Source organism: Alnus glutinosa, chromosome 1 (genome assembly GCF_958979055.1).
Source record: "Alnus glutinosa chromosome 1, dhAlnGlut1.1, whole genome shotgun sequence".
NCBI lineage: Eukaryota > Viridiplantae > Streptophyta > Magnoliopsida > Fagales > Betulaceae > Alnus > Alnus glutinosa.
The window spans coordinates 34,615,741-34,638,831 of record NC_084886.1 but is presented as its reverse complement, the minus strand read 5'-3'; the positions used below and the strand labels follow the sequence as shown (position 1 = coordinate 34,638,831).

The 23,091-nt window shown below is 34.0% G+C and overlaps 1 protein-coding gene across 1 annotated transcript; it reads right to left on the bottom strand.

The window, feature by feature from the left end:
* Window positions 1-17,953: 17,953 nt before the first annotated feature.
* On the bottom strand, window positions 17,954-20,832 carry LOC133859295 (MDIS1-interacting receptor like kinase 2-like). The gene is made up of 4 exons (XM_062294648.1): window positions 20,032-20,832; window positions 19,065-19,222; window positions 18,880-19,017; window positions 17,954-18,004 (listed from the first exon to the last, which is right to left on the bottom strand). Exons 1-4 carry the CDS (start codon window positions 20,666-20,668, stop codon window positions 17,954-17,956), a joined length of 984 nt encoding a protein of 327 aa, XP_062150632.1. The 5' UTR covers window positions 20,669-20,832.
* Window positions 20,833-23,091: the final 2,259 nt, after the last annotated feature.

The window sequence follows — 23,091 nt, the reverse complement described above, 5'->3', positions numbered from 1 at the left end:
TATTCGAGAGGTCCAAGGTAATCAAATTCTTCAGGTTTCCTATTTCTGAGGGAATGGAACCAATGATTTGATTGGAATGAAGAAACAATCCTTCCAAATTAGTTAAATTAACCAAAGTGAAAGGGATTAGACCATTGATTTGATTGGAACCAAGATACAAATCTTTCAAAGTAGTTAAATTACCCAAAATGGAAGGGATTGGACCATTGATTTGATTGGAATCAAGATACAAAACTTCCAAATTAGTTAAACTACCGAAAGTGGAAGGGATAGAACCATTGATTTGATTGGATTGAAGATACAATTCTCTCAAATGAGTTAAATTACCTAAAGTGGAAGGGATTGGACTATTGATTTGATTGGAATCAAGATACAAACTTTTCAAATTAGTTAAATTACCCAAAGTGGAAGGGATTGGACCATTGAGGTTGTTATTCGAGAGGTACAAGATAGTCAAATTCTTCATGTTTCCTAGTTCTGAAGGAATAGAACCATTGATTTGATTGGAAAAAAGATCCAACCTTTCCAAATTAGTTAAATTACCCAAAGTGGAAGGGATTGGACCATTGATTTGATTGTAAGAAAGAAGCAAATATTTCAAATTAGTTAAACTACCCAAAGTGGAAGGGATTGGACCATTGATTTGATTGGAACGAAGAAACAAAACTTTCAAATTAGTTAAATTACCTAAAGTGGAAGGGATTGGACCAGTGATTTGATTGAAACTAAGATACAAAGTTTCCAAATTAGTTAAACTACCGAAAGTGGAAGGGATAGAACCATTGATTTGATTGGATTGAAGATACAATTCTCTCAAACAAGTTAAATTACCCAAAGTGGAAGAGATTGGACCATTGAGGTTGTTATTCGAGAGGTACAAGATAGTAAAATTCTTCATGTTTCCTAGTTCTGAAGGAATAGAACCATTGATTTGATTGTAAAAAAGATTCAAATCTTCCAAATTAGTTAAATTACCCAAAGTGGAAGGGATTGGACCATTGATTTGATTGGAACGAAGAGACAAAACTTTCAAATTAGTTAAATTACCTAAAGTGGAAGGGATTGGACCAGTGATTTGATTGAAACTAAGATACAAAGTTTCCAAATTAGTTAAACTACCAAAAGTGGAAGGGATAGAACCATTGATTTGATTGTAATACAAAATGACATGGGTGAGATGGATTAAAAGCGAAAGAGAAGTAGGGATTGATCCAATGATTTGATTAAAAGAAACATTAAACATCACTAATTGGGTGAGGTTTGTAAGTGAAAGAGGCAACTCACCTGTCATAGCATTATAGGACAGATCAAGGTATGTGAGTTTGGATAGAGTACCTATCTCGACTGGAATACTCCCCTGAAGTCCAGTGTAGTGAAGATCAAGACGCACTAAATTTGGAAAGCAAGAGAGGTTGAGTTTTGACATCTCACCCCCCAAATAAAAACCAGTACTACGGCCCATGGCAATCTCTGTGACGCTTCCAACAACATTGCAAGTAATACCAGGCCACTTGCAATGACTCGAGGTATTGTTGGTGTAATTGGCGCTTCTCCACCACCCAGACGCCAGCAAAGCGTTTGCTTCCAGTTGTAATGCTGAGGATTGAGATGCTGCAACAAAGTGAGCTGCGTAGAAGAAGAAACATGTAGCCCACGTAAGGAAGACCATGATTAATTACAAGGACTGTATAATGATTGATTGATTGTTTGTATAATATATTTGTTCAGGACTGGCTTTAATTTATAAGAAAGATAGAGGTGTACGTGGAGTAGGTGGGAGTTATTTTGTGTTGACGACTTGACGACGACGACGTTGAATATAATGTGGAGTAGGTTCGTTGATGATGGAGTAGGTAGTCAACATGGTGTTGAGCTTAATTTCTCAAGGCACGCACGCGGAAAGAGAGTTGTGTATTCCGCATTAATTTTGGAAAGAAAACATCAAATTGCATCGTGACTCACGTTATGAATTCTTGATTGGAAATTAATCACCAAATTGCAAAAATTAATTTGGTTTTGATTGGATTGAATGAGTATTATATTATATTAGTCTTGGCGGGGATTACCGTGAAATTGTGTTTAATTAGTTTCTAACCAAAATAATACCTTGAAATGTCAGAACCAAAACATTATTAATTAATTTGGGCAGAAGAATTTGTTTTATCCAAAATTAACTCCCATGCTAGCTTCCTTCATTCATTCACGTTGAAAGTGAATTAATTAGAAGGTGCATATATGCACGTTTTTTCAAAAAAAAAATTATTACTATTTAAAAAAATCTACTTTAAAACAAAAAACATTTTCATACAAAAAATTATAAACTTTTTTTTACTTTAACTCACATCTACCACATTTTATTACTATATATTAAAAAAAAATTACTCCTAAAAAAAAATTGTATTGTAGTTGATTTTTTTTTTTATTTATTTTATTTCAATAGTAATAAAAAATTAGTTTTTAAAGTTGATTGTTTTTTTTGAAAAAAATAAGAAAATTGTATTGTTCATTTTTTTTCCTCAGTTTGATTTTTTTTATCTTTTCCATTTTTTGCTGCCATTTAGCATCTATAAATGTTTGGTTTTTTTTTTTTTATTTATTTATTTTGTTTCTCTTGCTCCGATGGAGGAAACCAGCCCATGTTCTCATGTGAATTGTGGCTGATAATATCTGTATTATGGTGTTTCTTTATATATTTTAAAATGTTTTCCGACATAAAATATTTTTAAAAAAATGTTTTCGGCAGAAAACATTTTCCAGCGTTTAGCGTGTGAAAATCACAAATATTTTTTATAATTTAATTCAATAATATTAACCTATAAAAATTAATTTTTATTCACACTATAAAAATATTAATGTAAAATATATATTTTTTTTTATATTGATGAAGATTTAATGGGAATGATTATCCTAAAGCTCGAGCCTGAGTGTTTTAGTGGTATTTACTAAAACTTTGTTTTGTATTAGGTGAGATGAAATCTCATAAGGTACAAAAATGATATATCATATAATTAAATTATGTTATTAAGGAAAAAAAAGTAGTGAACAAAGTAACAGTGTATTAATTTTGGTTCGACTACGGAATGATTTCATGAAGGGGTAACATGTAATAAATAAGTACGTCATAGTATCAAAACACATTTAAAAAAAAAAAAACCATTACTTTTTCCAATCACAATATATCATCATCTTCCTCTTCCACCGTCATAACAACAACTACCTTCACTACACCCGATATTTCTTACCATGTCTCTATCAAATTGGATAGCTCCAATTATTTCCTATGGATCTATCAATAAGAAAGATATATAGACGTGTGGAGTGGGAGTCAAGGTTGAGGATCAATGTCATGTTCATGACTAGTAAACTGTTAAGCTTTGTCAAGGCACATGGGGGACATGAATTATTTGTAAAGTAAAGACATTCAATGCAACAGGGTCTCATTAGAACCATTCAAGCTTGATGGGCTGGAATTCTCAACAGTATTAATGTAAATTTTCATGAAATCATCTTCCCTTGCAAATTTCCATTTGAAGTGAACATTTCACCGTTAATAACATGCTCCAACTACTCTTCATTAGCGGACTTGTTGGGAAGCTTGCACTATTTCGAGTCGGTCCTTAACTGTTGAAGAATTTACTCTTTTTTGGTACTTGTATTTGGGTTTACTATTCAAACCATTAGACTTTATGATGCGACCCAGTCTTATAAGTTTTTTATTAGACTTATTTTAGTTTAAAAATCATATCTTTTGATTCTGACATTGAATTGAGACAAACTTAGTGGCGTTGGAAAGTTTATTCTGAGCAATGCAATATTGTATTTCATGAAAATTTCGCAATTCTAATGTTTACCAGACAAAAGTTATTGTTTTGTATTATTTGTACTGCAATGTGTTTTTATTTCTTTTATTATTATTATTATTATTACAATTTTTTAGGCTTTTGAATTTAATTAGGCTCTATATAAGCCTATTAAGATGGGTTTTGCCTTCAATTTATGTATTTTTCTATCAATTTATCAATATGAAACACTCTATGAGTGATTTTCTATCCCTTTTATGTTGACTCATTGATAGAATTTTAGTTTGAGAAGAGAATTGATTCTATTTTTGTTTGCTATTATGAACCGACCACTACATTAACCTGCATCAATATCTCGTTGCTCTAAAACTTTAAAGTGTCAATTTGACGATGCCGAGGATCTTCATTGAAAGTGTCGCACGTGACCATGGCTAACCTCACACGTGATCCTACTTCCTTTTTTTTTTTTTGCAAAAATAAAAAATCGATGAATAAATGCTTTTATTCATCGACACCCAAAGACCACTTCAAAAAGAAAAATAGACTTACCCCAAACTCATTAATGGCTCTTGAAACTAACATTCTCTTACTCATTTTGTTAGAACAGTCCACTCTAACTAACAAAATAGCCCTCTAACTATTATACAAAACACACTGTATTCTACACAAAACACATTCTGCTAAATGCAATATAAAACAAATGAAACACATGTCTTCTAGATTTTTCTAATGCCATCTAGCTATTTTTTTTTTTTTTTTTCATTTTACGTTATTTTTGTCACATTCTTAGGAAATCAAGCTTTGTCAGGCGTGTGACTCTGCAAATCCACACATGTCTTCTTCCAATGCACTGCTCTAATTACTAAACCCTTTTCATTTACTTTGAACAAAGCCTCTACAACATTGTAAAACTCCTTCTATTGTTACCTTCTTAGACATATCCGTTTCTACCCATGAAATATTAAAGGAAAAAGTTTTGACAATAAAGTTATCGTTCCAAATGATATAAAACCAATTGAAGAGATGATAAAAGAGAATGGGGTAAGGGGCCAAAAAATTTCTTATTAAAAGCCAGTAAGCAAAAAAACCTTAATTATTATTTTTTTTCATAAGAATTGAGGAGCCATAGCCCCCACCGGCCTCCCCTCCCCCCCTCCCCGGTCATTGGACGTTGGACTGGAAAAGGAGGAAGAGTGAAGAGTTTATTATTGCAGAGAGAGTAATCTAAGAGAGAAATATCCCTTAGATCGACCAAGGAATCATCACTCCCCACCTCTGTTGCCGACTAAACTTCGGTTAGAGAGAGAGTGGGTGGAGTGGACTAATATGGTGGCCGAGTGCTGGAATGTATGCAAATTCCACCACTCGACCATTTTCCAAGCAGCTGGAACAACAGGAGCCGTTGAATTTTGACTGAATTTTTTTAGTGAAACAACAGTGGCGGCCATTTTCATTTCCAAGCAACTGGAGCAACAGGGGCAGCCATTTCCATTTCCATTAATTTGTATGTTGAATTTTGAGTGAAATTTTTTAGAAAAAGAACAAGGCTCTTGATGCCAGGGGCTCATTGAGAGGGAGAAGTGAAAAACACTAGAGAGAGGTGGAGATAGTTCTATTTGTACTGTTGATGCCGGGCCGTTGTTAGAGCTGACTACACAGTACACATATAGAATATAGAAGAAAGAGAAAAGAGATAACTCATGGGTATTTTTCTTTGAAACGGCGTTAATGTGTTTTTTTCTTAAAGACGCCGTTTGAGTTCAAATCAACTGAAATTGGATCTGAGCCGTCAATTTTTCTACAGCAGATGTCCGGTACTTCTCTCTACAGCATGTAAGCCGGATCCTATATCCATAACCGATCGACATTGTCGAAAATACTCTTTGTCGATATGAAGCCGGTTAATTGACTTCCACAATTCGGTAGGCAATAATACCTTTAACGTTACTGTTTTACAGATACACAACCCTAACTATAAATAAACATTTTCAGGTATTATGAGTTTATAAAAGCATGTTTCATATTCATTGATGACTATTGAAGGACATAGGGGATTGATAACGTCACCGTATCTGATTGGTGCCAGGCATGTGTTATTTGGACGATCAAGTGTGTGTGTAAACGGCAAAGCGAAATTGAGAAAACCATATGATATTATGCTCTGTTTGTTTCAGCGTAAAATGATTTTTGGAAAATTGTTTCTGTATTTTTTGGTGTTTGGTATGGGCGAAAATAATGGTCAACCGGAAAATGATTTCCGTTTGATAAAAAATGCTTAATAAAGCAGATGATAGATGCAGTCGACTCTTTTTTAAACAACGCAGTCGACCTTTACGTTCAAGCAGTTGACTATTGCCGAATTTCGACAAGTCAGATTCCGACTCCAGTAGGTGCCGGAATTCGACAAATTAAGTCGGAATCCGGCAACGTCCGGCAGATGTCGTCGGATTCCGGAGATACCATGCTAGATTCTGGCCGGAGTGGCCGGATCTCCGGCTATCTCGCAGGATTCGGCCAGAACGCCGGAGATCCGGCCATCTAGCCGGAATCCTAGACGGGCTGGGATACTGGCCGGAGAGGCCGGAAACTGGCCAGGACGGCCGGCTTCTAGTCAACTGGTTTGGATCCGGCCGTTTTGTGCCGGATTCCGACAAAGATCGCCGGAATCTGGCGAAAATGGCCGGATACCGGCAACTTCTGCCGGAATATGTATTTGCCAAATATAAAAAAATATTTTTATATTATTTTATTTTAATATTTTTTATTTTGTGAATAAAATTTAATTTTTTAAAATTAATATGATTAAATTAAAATATAAAAAATATTTGTAATTTTCCGTACGCGTCAAACACCGAAAAATGATTTCGATGAAAAATATTTTTCTGAAAAATGACTTCCCTGAAACTATTTTATGACAGAAGAGCATTAATCTCATTCCATCTACTCATCCTTGCTTAATCATTAGAAAGTCCATGCACATTTATACTCTGTTTGTTTCAGTGTAAAAATGTTTTTCAACATAAAAATATTTTTAAAAAAATGTTTTCGGCATAAAACATTTTTTAGCGTTTGGCGCGTACAAAAAATTACAAATATGTTTTTATATTTTCATTCAATAATATTAACCTATAAAAAGCAATTTTTATTCAAAATATAAAAATATTAATATAAAATATTTTTTATATTGACGAAGATTTAATGGGAATGATTATCTTAATGCTCAGGCCTAAGTGTTTTAGTGGTATTTCTCAAAATTTTGTTTTGTGTTAGGTGAGATGAAATGTCACAAAGTGCAAAAATGATATATCGATCATATGTCATTAAATCAAGTTATCAAGGAAAATAGGTACGTAGTGAATAAAGTTACAGTGTATTGACTTTGGTTCAATTATGGAATGATTTCATGAAGGGGTAATATGTAATAAATAAGTGCGTCATGGTATCGAAACAGAATAAAAAAAAAAAAAAAATTCCCCATTACTTGATCCAATCACAATATATCATCTTCCTCTTTCATTGTCACAACAACTACCTTCACTACACCTAATATTTCTCACATTGTCTCTATCAAATTGGATCTTTCAATAAGAAAGATAGGTTGAACGTGTAGAGTGGGAATCAAGGTTGAGGATCAATGTCATGTTCATGACTAGTAAACTGTTGAGCTTTGTCAAGGCACGCAGGCAACATTGACATATGGCAAGTTGCTCCTGAGAGAATCCTTCCAAGACGGCATCTATTATCCGTCAAATATTCTGACAGCAAATACAGGAGACGTCTTTCTCAGCCATATAAATGGAATTATATGATAGAAAACGGAAATTACTTGGCCCGGAACAACAACAAACAGACCACTTGGCCAATTGCTATGCACCTGAAATGACGTTTTGCAATTTTTGGTCTAACTTTGATTATTTATATACACATTTCTGAAGTAAAGACATTCGCAACAGGGTCCAGTAGAACCATTCTAGCTTGATGGGCTGGAATTCTCAACATGCAGTATTAATGTAATTAACCGACTACTCTTTTTTAGATTTCCACGTAATCATCTTCCCTTGCAAATTTTCAATTCAAAGTGAACATTTTGCCATTAATAACATGCTCCAACTACTCTTGACTAGCGAACTTGCTGGGAAGCTTGCAGTACTACTTCGAGTCAGGCCCCTAACTGTTGAAGAATCTACTCTTTTTTGGTATTTGTATTTGGGTTTACTATTCAAACCAATAGATTTTATGATGCGAGTCAATCTTATCAGTTTTTTATTAGACTCATTTTACTTCAAAAATCATATTTTTTTATTCTGACATCGAATTGAGACAAACTTAGTGGCGTTGGAAAGCTTATTCAGAGCGCTACAATTTTGTGTTTCATTAAAATTTCGCAATTCTAATGTTTACCAGACAAAAGTTATTGTTTTGTATTATTTGTACTGCAAAGTGTTTTTATTTTGTTTTTATTATAATTTTTTAGGCTTTCGAATTTAATTAGACTCTATATAAGCATATTAAAATGGCTTTAGCCTCTAGTTTTTATATATATATATATATATATATATATATATATATATATATATATATATATATATATATATATATATATATATATATTTTCTATCAGTTGATTAATATGAAACACTCTATGAATAATTTTCTAACCCTTTTGCCTTGACTTATTGATAGAATCTTGGTTTGAGAATAATGTTGATTCTATTGTTGTTTACTATTGCGAACCCATTACATTACCTACATCAATATCTCGTTACTTTAAAACTTTAATATTGTTATATTTAGTTATTATAAGACAAAAGTTATGATCACAAGCATATATTTTTCTTTTTAACTTAGCAGTATTATAACTCATGTATTTTTATTTTTTTTTGTTTTTTTGTTTTTTTGTTTTTTGCTACAGCCGTTTTTCTCTCTTGGTGGTTTTAGAAAACAATAAAAAAAAATAGAAAATTATATTTAAAGAAAATAGAGAATAAAATAGAAAATATACTTGAGTTTACATTGAAAAAAGTAGTAGATACAATATAAAAATTGTTCTTTTTAATTAGCAAAAATGTATAATATTACTGGTGATGCTCTAACTGATGGAGTTTTAGATGAAGGGGTTTTTCTAGTGAGAGAGACTCCCGTTTTTCTAGTGAGAGAGAGAGCCGGCAGTTTGTCTTGGTTTTGGGGGAGGGAGGCTTTCACGCCTCCCTCCTCCCTAGGTTTTTTGTTTTGGCCATCTTAGTCTTTGTTGCTAAGATGGTTTTTTGTTTGTAGTTGAGTCTTCCGACCTTTAGGGTTGTGGAAGCTTTAGTCACCCCGGTGTGAATCCGGTGGGTGTTTAGGTTTTCTGGTTTTAGTGTGTATAGGCAGGAGAGTTCTCTGGTGAAGGTGTCGGTGGGGATTAGTCACCCATGGCGTGTCGATGGCGGAGTTTGTGGTGTGTAGTTCATTGTCAGATTTTTTGGAGGCCAGATCTACAAGTTGTCGCCGTCTTCTGGTGGACACGTGCCTGTTAGCTGTGTTCGTTGTCAGTCTCTGGTGCTCCAGCCGCTCTCCACGGCTGTGCGGTCTCTCGGTGATCGGTGCGTGGCCTTCACGTGCCTGGGTGGTTTTCGGTTCGGATCCCGCGTGAGGGTTGCAAACCGGGTTTTTTCGCTGTGTGTGGTGGTTCTGGTGATGATCGGAGGCTTTTGGCACTTCAGGGTTGATGGGCTTGTTCTCTAGTGCCGGCGCGTGCACCGCACAGGCGGTGGCTTTCCCGGCAGACAGCTCCTCCGTTGAGCTTTTCCTGTTTTGTTATAGTTTGTGTTTCTTTGGACAGTTTGCTTTGTACGTACATTAATCTAGTCATTGGCAGTCGCCCAGAATGTGTGACCGACTCCCTGTTCAAGTAAAGGTGTATGTCAACGCAGAGGCATCATTCTGTTGGCTGGGTTTTATTTAGTAGCAACTATCTGTATTGTATTGAGATGTTTGTACACCTTTAGGGTGCCTGTCTTATGCTTCACCCTTGTAGTGTCTGTTATTGTAACGCTATTTGATCTCAATAAAAGGCTTTCTTTCCCTCAAAGAAAAAAAAAAAAAAAAAACTGATGGAGTTTTAAATGTTATTTTTTTTGGATGATTGTACTTCTGACATTCAAAATTGTTTATTCTTTTTTTTTTTTTTTTTTGAATGATTTGGGATGGTCGTTGCCTCTTAGTACTTGGTAGAATGATATATTCTCTGAAAATCCTACCCATTTTTGAAAGCAAATATGTCATTCTAAAACTGATATCTATTAACAGATTGTCCTATACTAGCCATAGCATCAGCTACTCAATTTGTTTCCTAGTAAATGTGATTTTTTTTTTAAAAAAAAAAAAAAAAAAAACCTTGCAAATAATTTATGAATGTCTTTAGACATAATCCAAATCCATTAACACTGTCAATAACCACTTGTGGAGAATATGGAAGCCTGTCTCTGTGAGTTTATATGGTCTTGAAAACATTTTGTTGTATACCATTCGGGTAATGGGCTTTGGGTATTATGAGGCGCAATGTCTATTAAGTTAGATTTGGTAGCTAGTCACAATTCATGACCATTGGATCAAATGATTTTTAGACAGTTAGATGTGTCCAAATTCACTATAAATATGACCCTTTGGTCATATGCATATACACACAAAAATCATAAATAGCTTCTCTTCTATCCTACCAACTTCTTTTGTACAATTCTCTCCATAAGAGTGTTTTATTGTTACTCGAGAAAGTGATAATCTCAAGTAATATTTTTGGTCTTCATTATTTTCTAGAAGCAATTTTGTCAAAACCCTTTAATTAGCACTTAAATTTTGGACAAAATAAGTTTCACAAATTTTGTCGTTGCGATGGAACCTTAAATCTCAATTTTACTTTTGCCTTTATAATTTTCCTTATTCTATTTCAAAATTTTTTCAAAGAAAAAAGAAATAGGTTAACAGAGAGCCTCAGATATTCGAAATGATCAACTGTGAATTATACTTCAAAAAAAAAAAAAAAAAAAAGGAATATAATACTTGAAATTGTGTATGTTCAAACCAACACATTAATTTGGGTAGAAGAAATTTGTTTTATCCAAAATTAACTCCCTGGTAACTTGCTTCGTTGACGTTGACGTTGACTTTGAAAGTGAATTGGATGAGTGAACGTTTCCTTTCGAAAATATGTGCAGAAAAATTCATCTTTGCAAATTTCCTTTTGAAAGTGAACATTTCGCCATTAAATATTTGTTTTATCCAAAATGGTCCAATTTCTCTAATTACCACTTGTTGTGAAGCTTGCATTACTTCGAGTCAAGGCTAATTGTTAAATGAGATGTGTTATTTGTACACATTTTGTACACACTCATATTTGGTGTAAGACTCATACATGCATGGGTCTCACACCAGATGTAAATGTGGTACAAAAAAATGTGTACAAATATCATTTGCCTTGTTGAATAGCCATATTTTATTTTTATTAAATGATGCAATCATAATAGCCGCCACAAGGATCATCTCCATTTGACTTGAAATGAAATGCAAATGAATCATTTTATAGTCCAAATTAAAATGTTGTTGCATCTAATAGTATAGATGACATCACATCATTTAAATCTTCTGAATAACATGCCAACTAGGATTGGAACTAAGATTTTTTGGGTAGGACGTCCGAACCTACGTACATAGATAAATACTTAGATATATATAGTCTCTCTATATGTGTGCGCGCGTTCTACGTACATAAATCAATATTTAGATATATATATATATATATATATATATATATATATATAATAGATTTTTTTTTTTTAAAACAAAAAATCAATCTAATTCGGAAGAATTTTATCCATCTAAATTCAATGTGCTGCATTTTAATTAGTATTTAGGCTGAAAAAGGCACACGTATTTCTCACACTGCCAACCTCTTCCTCCCACACTTATTAAATCCTGGCGTGACTATATATAGAAAGCGAGGAGAACCATTTTATGGTTAATTTTATTTTGTTGTATCTATTACATTCAAAATCCTCTTGGTTAATAACATATAATATATTTTCCTAATTGTTCTTTCTCGATTGATTTGATCCTCTAAGATATCTTATTGAATTAAAATTATGGTAGATAAAGAAAGAGTTAAATAAAAAGAAAAAGAGAATATTAAATTTCCAAATGGAGGGGAAAGGTTTTAAGAGATTTGTAACATTCTCTCTCCCTTAAAAATGATCATCATTGTCCTTTAAGGGAAAATCATGATTTTTTTATTTTTTATTTTTTCTTGTTAGTTGGGTGTTTTTTTTTTTTTTTTTTTTTTTTTTTTTTTCTTAATATGTTAGTTGGGTTCTTCCTTCATTAATGTCTCCTTCATCATTCATGGATCATTGAAGGAAAACTAATCTCATCATAGAAGGAAAATCATAATGACTGTTATTTGGCATATATATAGAAGTATGGACCCATTTAATTCCAAAAATCATCAGATACAATTTAGACGTCTTTGTGTAAATATATTTAGTTGATTGTATGTGTAATAGTGCGCATTGAGAAAAAAAACTTATGTTGTAATTGTAAGTATTTCATGGTATCAAAGCTCAATAAAACAAACACCATTACTTGATCCAATCACAATATATCATCATTTTCCTCTTCTACTGTCACAACAACTACCTTTACTACACCCAATATTTCTCACCTTGTCTCTATCAAATTGAATCTCTCAATAAGAAAGATATTTAGACGTGTGGAGTGAGAGTCAAGGTTGAGGACCAATTATTTTGAATGTGTTGACTTGACGTTGATCAATGCACGCGGGGGACATGGTTATTTCTAAAGTAAAGACATTCAATGCAACACGTATTAATGTAACATAATTGTCTTCCCTTGCAAATTTCCAATTCAAATTTCCACGAAATCGTCTTCTCTTGCAAATTTCCGATTCAATGTGAACATTTCGCCATTAATAACATGCTCCAACTACTCTTGACTAGCGGACTTGCTGGGAAGTTTGCACTACTTCGAGTCAGGCCCCTAACTGTTAAGAATCTACTCTTTTTTGGTACTAATATTCCGGTTTATTATTTAAACCATTAGACTTTATGATGCGAGTCAGTCTCATCAATTTTTTGTTAGACTCATTTTACTTCAAAAATTATATATATTGATTTTGACATCGGATTGAGATAAACTTAGTGGCGTTGGAAAGCTTATTCAGAGCGCTATAATTTTGTATTTCATAAAATTTCTGCAATTCTAACGTTTACCAAACAAAAGTTATTGGTTTGTATTATTTGTACTGCAAAATGTTTTAATTTCGTTTGTTTTTTTATTATAATCTTTTAGGCTTTATATAAGCCTAACAAGATGGCTTTAGCCTCCAGTTTATGTATTTTTCTATCAGTTTATCAATATGAAACTCTCTTTGAGTGATTTTCTATCCCTTTTGCCTTGACTCCTTAGATAGAAGCTTGAACAATTTAATTGGTGGCCCAAGATGGATTGCCTTGCTTTTGATTCCATTGATGAGAAGGAGGCCTCTTGATTACGGTAACCATTTGAGGAGAGTGAGGTATTTAAGGTGGTGAAAGGTATGAACAATGAAAGGATGCTAGGCCATGATGGTTTTACAAACATTCTTCCAAGTTTGTGATGGGAGAAATAGCAATACCCAAACTTCCTCTTTGCGTGAATGTACAAAGAAACTACTAAATAGAGCAATATATATATATATGCAAAAGTATATATCCAAATATCACAAGCACAAGACACAATTTTTAAGTAGGAAACCTTTTGGTGGCCCAAGATGGATTGCCTTGCTTTTGATTCCATTGATGAGAAGGAGGCCTCTTGATTACGGTAACCATTTGAGGAGAGTGAAGTATTTAAGGTGGTGAAAGGTATGAACAATGAAAGGATGCTAGGCCATGATGGTTTTACAAACATTCTTCCAAGTTTGTGATGGGAGAAATAGCAATACCCAAACTTCCTCTTTGTGTGAATGTACAAAGAAACTACTAAATAGAGCAATATATATATATGCAAAAATATATATCCAAATATCACAAGCACAAGACACAATTTTTAAGTAGGAAACCTTTTGGTGGCCCAAGATGGATTGCCTTGCTTTTGATTCCATTGATGAGAAGCAGGCCTCTTGATTACGGTAACCATTTGAGGAGAGTGAAGTATTTAAGGTGGTGAAAGGTATGAACAATGAAAGGATGCTAGGCCATGATGGTTTTACATTCTTCCAAGTTTGTGATGGGAGAAATAGCAATACCCAAACTTCCTCTTTGTGTGAATGTACAAAGAAACTACTAAATAGAGCAATATATATATATGCAAAAATATATATCCAAATATCATAAGCACAAGACACAATTTTTAAGTAGGAAACCTTCTCAGAGTGAGAAGGAAAAAGCACTGGGTCATTCAAACAATTCCACTATCAACAATTACGGAATACATGAGTCTTCTCTAGTCTCAACTAGAGGCATACAATCAGCAATTATCTTCAAGAAATACAATTTCTTAGCTCAAATAAGCTTCTACAAGAATAAAAGAAAGATCTCACCAAAGAGGAGGCTACTGTTCACGGGCTGAAAAACGACTACCAGATGCTCAGAATCTGATCTCCACCGTTCACAATGAACATTTACGTGTCATGAACATTCCCACAAAATTTCAGCTCAATCGGACCACAAACGCTTGTTGATCAGAGCACTTGATCAAATCTGGACAGAAATTCCAGCAACTGGCGGCAGCACTCTTTTCTTTTCTTCTTGTGTTTTCTGATTGCTCTCTCTCTTACCTCTTTGCTACAGTAAAGGGTAGGGTTATTAACCCTCTTTGGGCCTTTCTACTCATAGGCCAAAAACATAGACAAACTTTGGGCAATCCTCACTTAGGAGGGAAACCCAAACCCAACAGTTTGTTGGGATGTGATCAAAGTAGATATTATGGGGGTATTCCATGACTTTCATACTAGAAGTAAGTTTGAAAATAAGCCTTAATGCCACTTTCATTGTTTTAATGAAATTTATTAAATCGATTATTACATCTAAAAAAGCTTTTCACTTTGTTAGTTTGAGTTTCTATTTTGAGTGAAAAGTTTACCTGCAGAAATGTCACTTTGGTGCTAATAGAGGTGAGGGTCTCTCTCTCTCTCCCTCTTTGTCCTGCTCTCTCTTTAGTGAAGTCTATCAGTTCCATAATTTTAATGTAAGTATGATTCGACAAGCTATAACATTTCTCATTTGAATTTCATTTTGTAGAGAAGTTACGTGAATTAGCTTGGAGTGGCATACCGGATTATATGTATGGAGACTTATCTTGTTAAGTTTGAGTGGTCTAATACTGGCTAACGTTTTAAAAAACAGTGACTGGAAATCATTGGCTTGTAATATAGAGTTGTTTTTAGATGAAAATTCCAGACTTGTAATGAAATGTTACACATCTTTGTTTCAGTGGAAAGCTGTGAAATTAGATTTCTTGTCCATTATGCTGATAAAGAATACCTATTTCAGAGGTGTTAATGCCACATATATGATAATAATGCTCAGTGGTCAATTGTTTGTTACTCATGATTTTAGCTAAACTCTTTAGTTTTTAGTGTACCTAATTTTTTGAAATGAGCATCTATTTTGGGATTCTAGATGCTGCATGGATTTGGACCCTCCCATGTTCATGGCCAGAGCATGATTCGTGTTGGTGAAAAATCAGCCATAATGTCAAGTACCGATTATGATTTTATCTGTCAAATGGGTGCCACTGTCAGCTAGATGGGTCGTCCTATTAAGTTGTTGCAAGATCACGGTTATACAGTCGTGTATTTGAGATTTCCATGACATGAGTCGTGTGAACATTAGAGGATCCAAATGATCAGGTAGAAATCCCTAACTCTACTAAACTGGTGTGTTTCATAAAAGGGATAAATTAAATCTCATGGTTCGGACTTCTCATGTATGGAAAAGCTTTATTTTTTAGAAGAATGATAAAAATATTTTCAGATTTATTTTAAAGCTCTATTTAAAATTCTTGCTGAGACCTCTTCATCAAGATTGTTAAGGATCAATTAAGTTATGACATCAAGATTGTAACGACCCACCCCAATGACATAATATTGTCCGCTTTTGGCTCCCCAAATCAGACTTTCCAGGAGGTCACCCATCCTTGGATTGCTCTCGCAGAAGCACGCTTAACTGCGGAATTCTGATAGGTTCATGAACATTATAACTTTAAAACGCGTTGTGTCATAAATGATGCATTTATACATATACGCACATCCTCATTCCTAGGCGATGTGAGACGTCACAAAGATTGTGTTTATTCCTTCTTCTTTTTTTTTCCCTTGCAATTTAGTTGTCTTATATATACTGCTTGAAGCGAAAAGGCTCATTTTTTAGTGCATGTATTGGGCAACCATCACATCTAAGTTCAGGAGAAACTACAAGGATATGCACCGCCTAATTCAGATAGAAAGGAGGGAATTCTAAGAAGAAAGCTCCTGGAGTATCTTGACTGTGTTTCTCAGTATTATGATATTCCAGATGCTGAAAGATCAGATGATGAGATCAACATGCTTCGCCAGGTTTTTTCAATGTCTATTGAATTCTCCGTTTTCAGTAATGTTAATCTCTTCTGCCCAATATTTGACAAATTACTACTGTTTTTCTTGTTAGATTGCTGTTGATTGTCCACGGACTGTACCCGATGTCTCTTTCTTTCAGCAACTGCAAGTTCAGAAATCCTTGGAGCGCATCCTTTATACATGGTTAGTCTTTATTATTAGTTGCCACTTGCTAGTGGCTTTTATGTGTCATGTAATATGTTGTGCATGCGTGGGGAAAGAAGAAACAAATGCACTAGTCTTTTCAAACTAAATTTACTGAATTAAGGGGAAAAAGGGCTTTGGCCTGCTTTTTGATGATTTTATCGAATGATTAAATCATCTATAATTTTCTGATTCAATTCTTGCTTCCGCATTGGGTTACTGCATTTCTACTTCTCCGAATACTGGTAGACCTATCACCGTTCTATTGCTTGTGATTACTCTGTGGCTGTGCAGGGGTTGGATTTTTTTGATATGACATTCAATCTTATTAGAAGCGCAGGGGTTGGATGTTCAACCTATTATTTTAGTACTAACTTCGTCTTGTTGGTTTAATTTGTATTTAAGTGCAGGGGTTGGATGTTCAACCTGTTATTTTAGTACTAACTTCGTCTTGTTGGTTTTATTTGTATTTGATCTTACGCTAAGTTAGGTAAATTAAGCTAAATTTCCTTTTATTTTTGGGTAAGTAACTTAAATTTTCTCAGTAAATTGGAAGTTAAGAAAATATATTGCTAGATCCTGTATTTACTCTTGACATCTACATATTTCTTTAGTCGCAGATTGAATGTTTGAACTTGGACCTTGGTATTTGTTGTTGCATGCCAGATTTGTAGGTGTGCTGTTTACTGCAGAACATGCAAACCATTGGCTCTGTTGAAGTTGTTAAATAAAATCACTTAGGTTCAATAATTACAAGTTTGGGCAATTATGTAGTTCACTTTTCAAAGAAAAGCTGCTCTATATTTTTTTTTCCTAAATCATTGTCCATTGAGTGCCTAGCATTAGTCTCAAAAGATGGTCCATGTTTGAATCCTTGGGAACATTAAATTTCGGGTTTCTGGAGGTTTGAGTCAGATTTTGTCTCTGTTATATAGGACTACTAGAGTACCTCTGTCTTCAAACTGTTTGGGATGCTCCTGTTGCATATATAGTTAGAGTTCTTTAATTTTGTTGTCACATGATTTTTGTACTGTACATTTAGACGGTAGGGTGTGATTGACAAAGATCTCCTACCATAGTTGTCGCATGACAAAGCCGTTTTTTGTTGTCTATGTATATATATATATATATATATATATATATACACGCAAGTATCTTTCTTCACTCCAAATTTATGAAAAATATGGATGTGGGGCTGATCAGGATGAGTTTTCAGGTTTAGGGTGATTGCCATGGGGTTTAATGCTGCGGTCTTGACATGTGAAATGTGTAAATATGGGTGGTGGGAAGGGACATCATGACAAAGCTTAGTAGTAGCCATGAATTATTTGCCACTTTTTATTCTAGCATTGTAACTGAGTTTCTTGCCTATAATTTTAGAATTTCATGATACATGCATATTATGAAGGGCCTCCAGGGCCTCCATATAATCTCCCTGTATTTTCAGAATTATGGCAGATCACTAATACATACAGCATGCATGGTCTCTCGTGCTCAAGTTCATTTTATACATGCCTTATATAGGTCTCTATTTTGCCAACTATTCCTTTACTTCTGACAGCATCATTACATACCTTATATAGACCTCACACATTATCAAGCCCAACCAACTGCTGGGACCAGCATGGAGAAACTAAAACACTCATTAATTAAAATGAAACAGTCTCTCCTTGTTGTCTGCATCATTCCCGAGAAAACGAGTTGTCAAGTTTTTAAGTATTCAATTTATAAATTTCCAGTTTCTTAAATTGCATCCTAGACATGGCATAAAAAGCTTGAAGCTTGAACCTATTTTTTTAAAGTTTTTTCCTCTTCTTTGTTAGTAGCAACTGTAAAGATCTTCGAACATCTTTTTCAATCTGAGTGTTTAACTTTTTAAGAATGACAACATCAATAATGGGAACCATCAATGCAGGTGTTACAACCTTTACTTGATGCCCACGGTGAGCTATTGAAATAGGCTTTTGATCTATTTTATTTTCCCTGTGTCCTTGCTCCACTTTTTTAGTTCTTCTTGAGAGCCCTTTGTAGCAACAACAGAAAAGGAACTTGGATCTTTAATTCTTTACTCAACAATGTGTCCTCTTTTGCTTCAACTTTATCCTCTTCTAGAAAAGCTCTTGAATAGTGTTAATGATACAAAAGAATGCAACCTTCCAGTTGAAATTCCGATTTCCTTTGATCTAACAACCTGTTCGACCTCTATTTCTTTGCCCTCATCTTTGATCTTGTTTTTGTAAATCAATATGAGAGCTTCCTTCTTGTTGAAAGTTTCCTCCATTAACCTTTCATGTTGTTGTTTTGACTCACCTGAAAGTTGTCTAAGCATTTTGACTTGTTTAGCAGGCTCTTTTGCTTGTTGCTCCTGCTGTTTGGACTTTTTGCATGCTGTTGTGACTCTTGATCTTGCTGCTTAGGCTCTACTGGTTGCTCTTTCCTCTGCCTTAACTTTCCAACAAACATTTCTGGTTCACTAGTGTACATTTTTGGCTTGCCAGCTTCCCTTTTAAGCATTTAGCTCTTTGTTTAGGCTTTTCTGTTGGCTGGTCTTGCTGTTCATGCCTTCTTGCTTGCAGTTTGGGCAATTTGGCACTGTGGTTAGGCTTGAAAATTGTAGATTCTTCAAAAATCTTATGAACATCTCCGGCATGATCTGTACAATTTAGGACTGTGTTTGGCACTTAGTTTGGGCAATTTGGCATTGTGTTTAGGCTTCATAAATTGCAGATTCTTCACAAATTCTGGCATAATCTGTGGTGTAGGGACAAGGTCTTAAAGGAAGCCTTTCTAGATTTATACAGTATTGCTTGTGCAAAGAATGTTTTAGTAGTGGCTCACTTGGAGTCTTCTGGCGACTTCAATAAATGGAATGTAAGTTTTGTTAGAGCGGCTCATGAGTGGGAGTTGTAGGTCTTTGTCTTGTTCTTCAATTTGTTGTATTCAATTATAGTAAGATGGGATGGCAAAGACAGGCTTTGGTGGTCTATCTCCAGAAAGGGGTTCGTTGTTAGCTCCTTCTACAGTGTCCTTGCTTGTAACGATGACATTCATTTTCCTTGGAAGAGTATTTGGCAGACTAAGATTCCTTTGAGAACGACATTTTTTGCTTGGTCGGCGACCCTAGGGAAGATCCTTACTATGAACAATCTAAGGAAGTGACATGTCATTGTAATTAATAGATATTGTATGTGCAAGAGGAATGTAGAGTCTGTAGGCCATCTTCTCCTCTATTGTGAGGTTGCTTGTGCCTTATGGAATGCCTTTTTTAGTCGTCTTGGGCGATGCTTAGTAGAGTAGCTAACTTGTTTACTTGTTGGTGAATTGGTAGTAGAACTTTGAGTGCTGTTGTGTGGAAAATGGTGTCTTCTTAACTCTTGTGGTGTCTTTGGAAGAAAAGAAATGATAAAAGTTTTGAGGTCAGCGAGAGGACATTAGTGGAGCTTGAGTCCTTTTTTTTTTTACCTGGGGCAATGTAACCGTAAGTGCCGACAACTAACGTTTGGTTGGAGGAATCAGGATCAAGGAGCTTAGCTGTGCCAAAGTCAGAGACAAAAGCCTCTAGTTTATTGTTCAATAAAATATTGTTGCTTGTTATATCTCGATGAACAATTACTGGAATGCATTCATGATACATGTAAGATAAAGCGTGGGAAGTGCCTTTGATGATGTTTAATCTCTTGCTCCAATCCAATTCTATTACTTCAACATCATTATTTAGGATACAAAATAGGCTTCCCCTTTCCATGTACTCGTAAACCAGAAACATGCATCGCTTATGTAAACAGAACCCATGAAGTTTTATAATGTTTCGATGGCGAATCTCTGTTAACACTTTTACCTCGTTTCTGAAACTCATATCAAAAGTTGGGTTCTCAGCCTCCAATCGATGAAGTTTCTTCAAGCCAATTACTTTTCCACTATGTAATTTTGCTTTGTAAACATTGCCATAACCACTGGCTCCAATACAGTATTTTATATCAAAGTCCTCAGTTGCTTCAACGATGTCTTCATATGCAATATGTCCATCATAATTCCATATCGAGAACAAGTTCCCATGCTTTGTTTCTTTTCTTGACTCAAATTGGGTTTTCTTGACCATGCGTCGACATAGGAGAAAGCCCCCAAGAACTAAGAATCCAAGGGAAATGGCGATGGGAACACAAATTTTTGCTTTGATTACAATTGATTTGTTACGAGTTGGAAGGCAATGAGGGAAACCCGTGAAGGCACCGCACAAATACTTGTTGCCAATTAATGTGTCAAGTGTATCGTATCAATGAAAATATGTTGGAATTGGACCTGTCAAATAATTGTACGACAAGTTGACTGTTTGAATAGAATTGTAATTATCGGGAATATTGCCAGTAAGATTATTGTAGCTGATATCCATGCTCCATAAATTGCCAATAAACCCAAGTTCAACAGGTGCTTCTCCACTAATAAGGTTATGACTAAGGTTAAGAATTTTCAACGAATGAAGGTTTCCTAGTTCTAGGGGAATAGAACCATTGATTTGATTGGGATAAAGAGATAATTCTTTCAAATGAGTTAAATTACCCAAAGTGGAAGGGATTGAGCCAGTGATTTGATTGGAATTAAGACACAAATATTTCAAATTAGTTAAATTATCCAAAGTGGAAGGGATTGGACCAATGATTTGATTGAATTGAATATACAATTCTTTCAAATTAACTAAATTTTGGAATTTCCTAGGCAGCCTTAATTATATAAGATTCTTTCTCTTTAAGAAAATTTTCAAATTATTAATTATACATGGATCGAGGATGGGATTCATGTGCAAAACGCGTCTCACATTATTGAGTGATCATCAACAAACTTGGGGCGCATCGTGTCTTGACTCACGTTATTAGTTGTTATTTCTAAAGTACTGCAGACATATATTCAATGCAACGTACAGCTAGGGGGTCCCATTAGAACCATTCGTGACTCACGTTATTTTTGTATTTTTTGAGTCCTATCAAACTGTGAAATTGTGTTTAATTAGTTTCTAAACAAAATAATACCTTGAACCAAAACATTATTAATTTGGGCAGAAAAAATTTGTTTTATTCAAAATTAACTCCCATGCTAGCTTCCTTCATTCACGTTGAAAGTGAATTAATTAGAAGGTGCATGCACATTTTTTAGATTTTTTATTATCATTTAAAAAAAAACCTACTTTAAAATAAAACTTTTTGCACTTTTTCATACAAAAAATTATAAACTTCTTTTTACTTTAAATCACATCTACCACATTTTATTACTACATATTTTAAAAAAAAAAAAAAAAAAAAAAAAAAAAAAAAAAAAAAATTTACTACTAAAAAATAATGACCAGACTCATGGATTGGATGACAATTAGTCTCTTGGCGTGCACAACTTGCTGCGAGACTTGCACTAGTTAGTATTTGGTCAATGGTGAAATAGCCATGTTCTATTATTATTAAACAATGCTTAGCTAAAGAAAAAAAAAAATTGTATTATTCATTATTTTTCCTCGGTATGAATTTTTTTTTTTTTTTTTTTCTCTTGAATATCTTTTCCATTTTTTGCTTGGGTATAACATCTATAAATGTTTGGTTTTTTTATTTATTTTATTTTATTTGCTCCAGTGGAGGAAAGTGGAAACTAGCCCATGTTCTCATGTGAATTATGGCTTGTAATATTTGTATTATGGTGTTTCTTTGTATATTTTAAAATGTTTTTCGACATAAAATGTATTTAGAAAAGCGTTTAGTGCATACGGAAAATCATAAATATTTTTTTATATTTTCATTCAATAATATTAACCTATAAAAATTAATTTTTATTCACAACATAAAAATATTAATGTAAAATATTTTTTTATATTGATGAAGATTTAATGGGAATGATTATCCTAAAGCTCAAGTCTGAGTGTTTTAATGGTATTTACTGAAACTTTGTTTTGTATTAGGTGAGATGAAATCTCACAAAGTACAAAAATGATATATCATGTAATTAAATTAGGTTATAAAGGAAAAAAGAAAAAGAAAAAAAGTAGTGAACAAAGTAACAGTGTATTGATTTTGGTTCAACTATAGAATGATTCCATGAAGAGATAACAGGTAATAGGTAAGTATGTCATGGTATCAAAGCACTTTTTTTTTTAAAAAAAAAAAAAACATAACTTGATCCAATCACAATATATCATCATCTTCTTCTTCCACTGTCACAACAACTACCTTCACTACACCCAATATTTCTCACCTTGTCTCTATCAAATTGGATAGCTCCAATTATTTCTTATGGATCTCTCAATAAGAAAGATATATAGATGTGTGGAGTGGGAGTCAAGGTTGAACGTGTGGAGTGGGAGTGGGAGTCAAGGTTGAGACCAATTATTTTGTATGTGTTGACGTTGATCAATGTCATGTTAATGACTAGTACTGCTGAATGGTTATGTTATTTCTAATTAGAAATGTTAGTTTATAATTGGCATCATTCTGTTAGACAAAATTACTTATATGTAAAGATGCTTTATAACAGGAATTCCGCTATTCC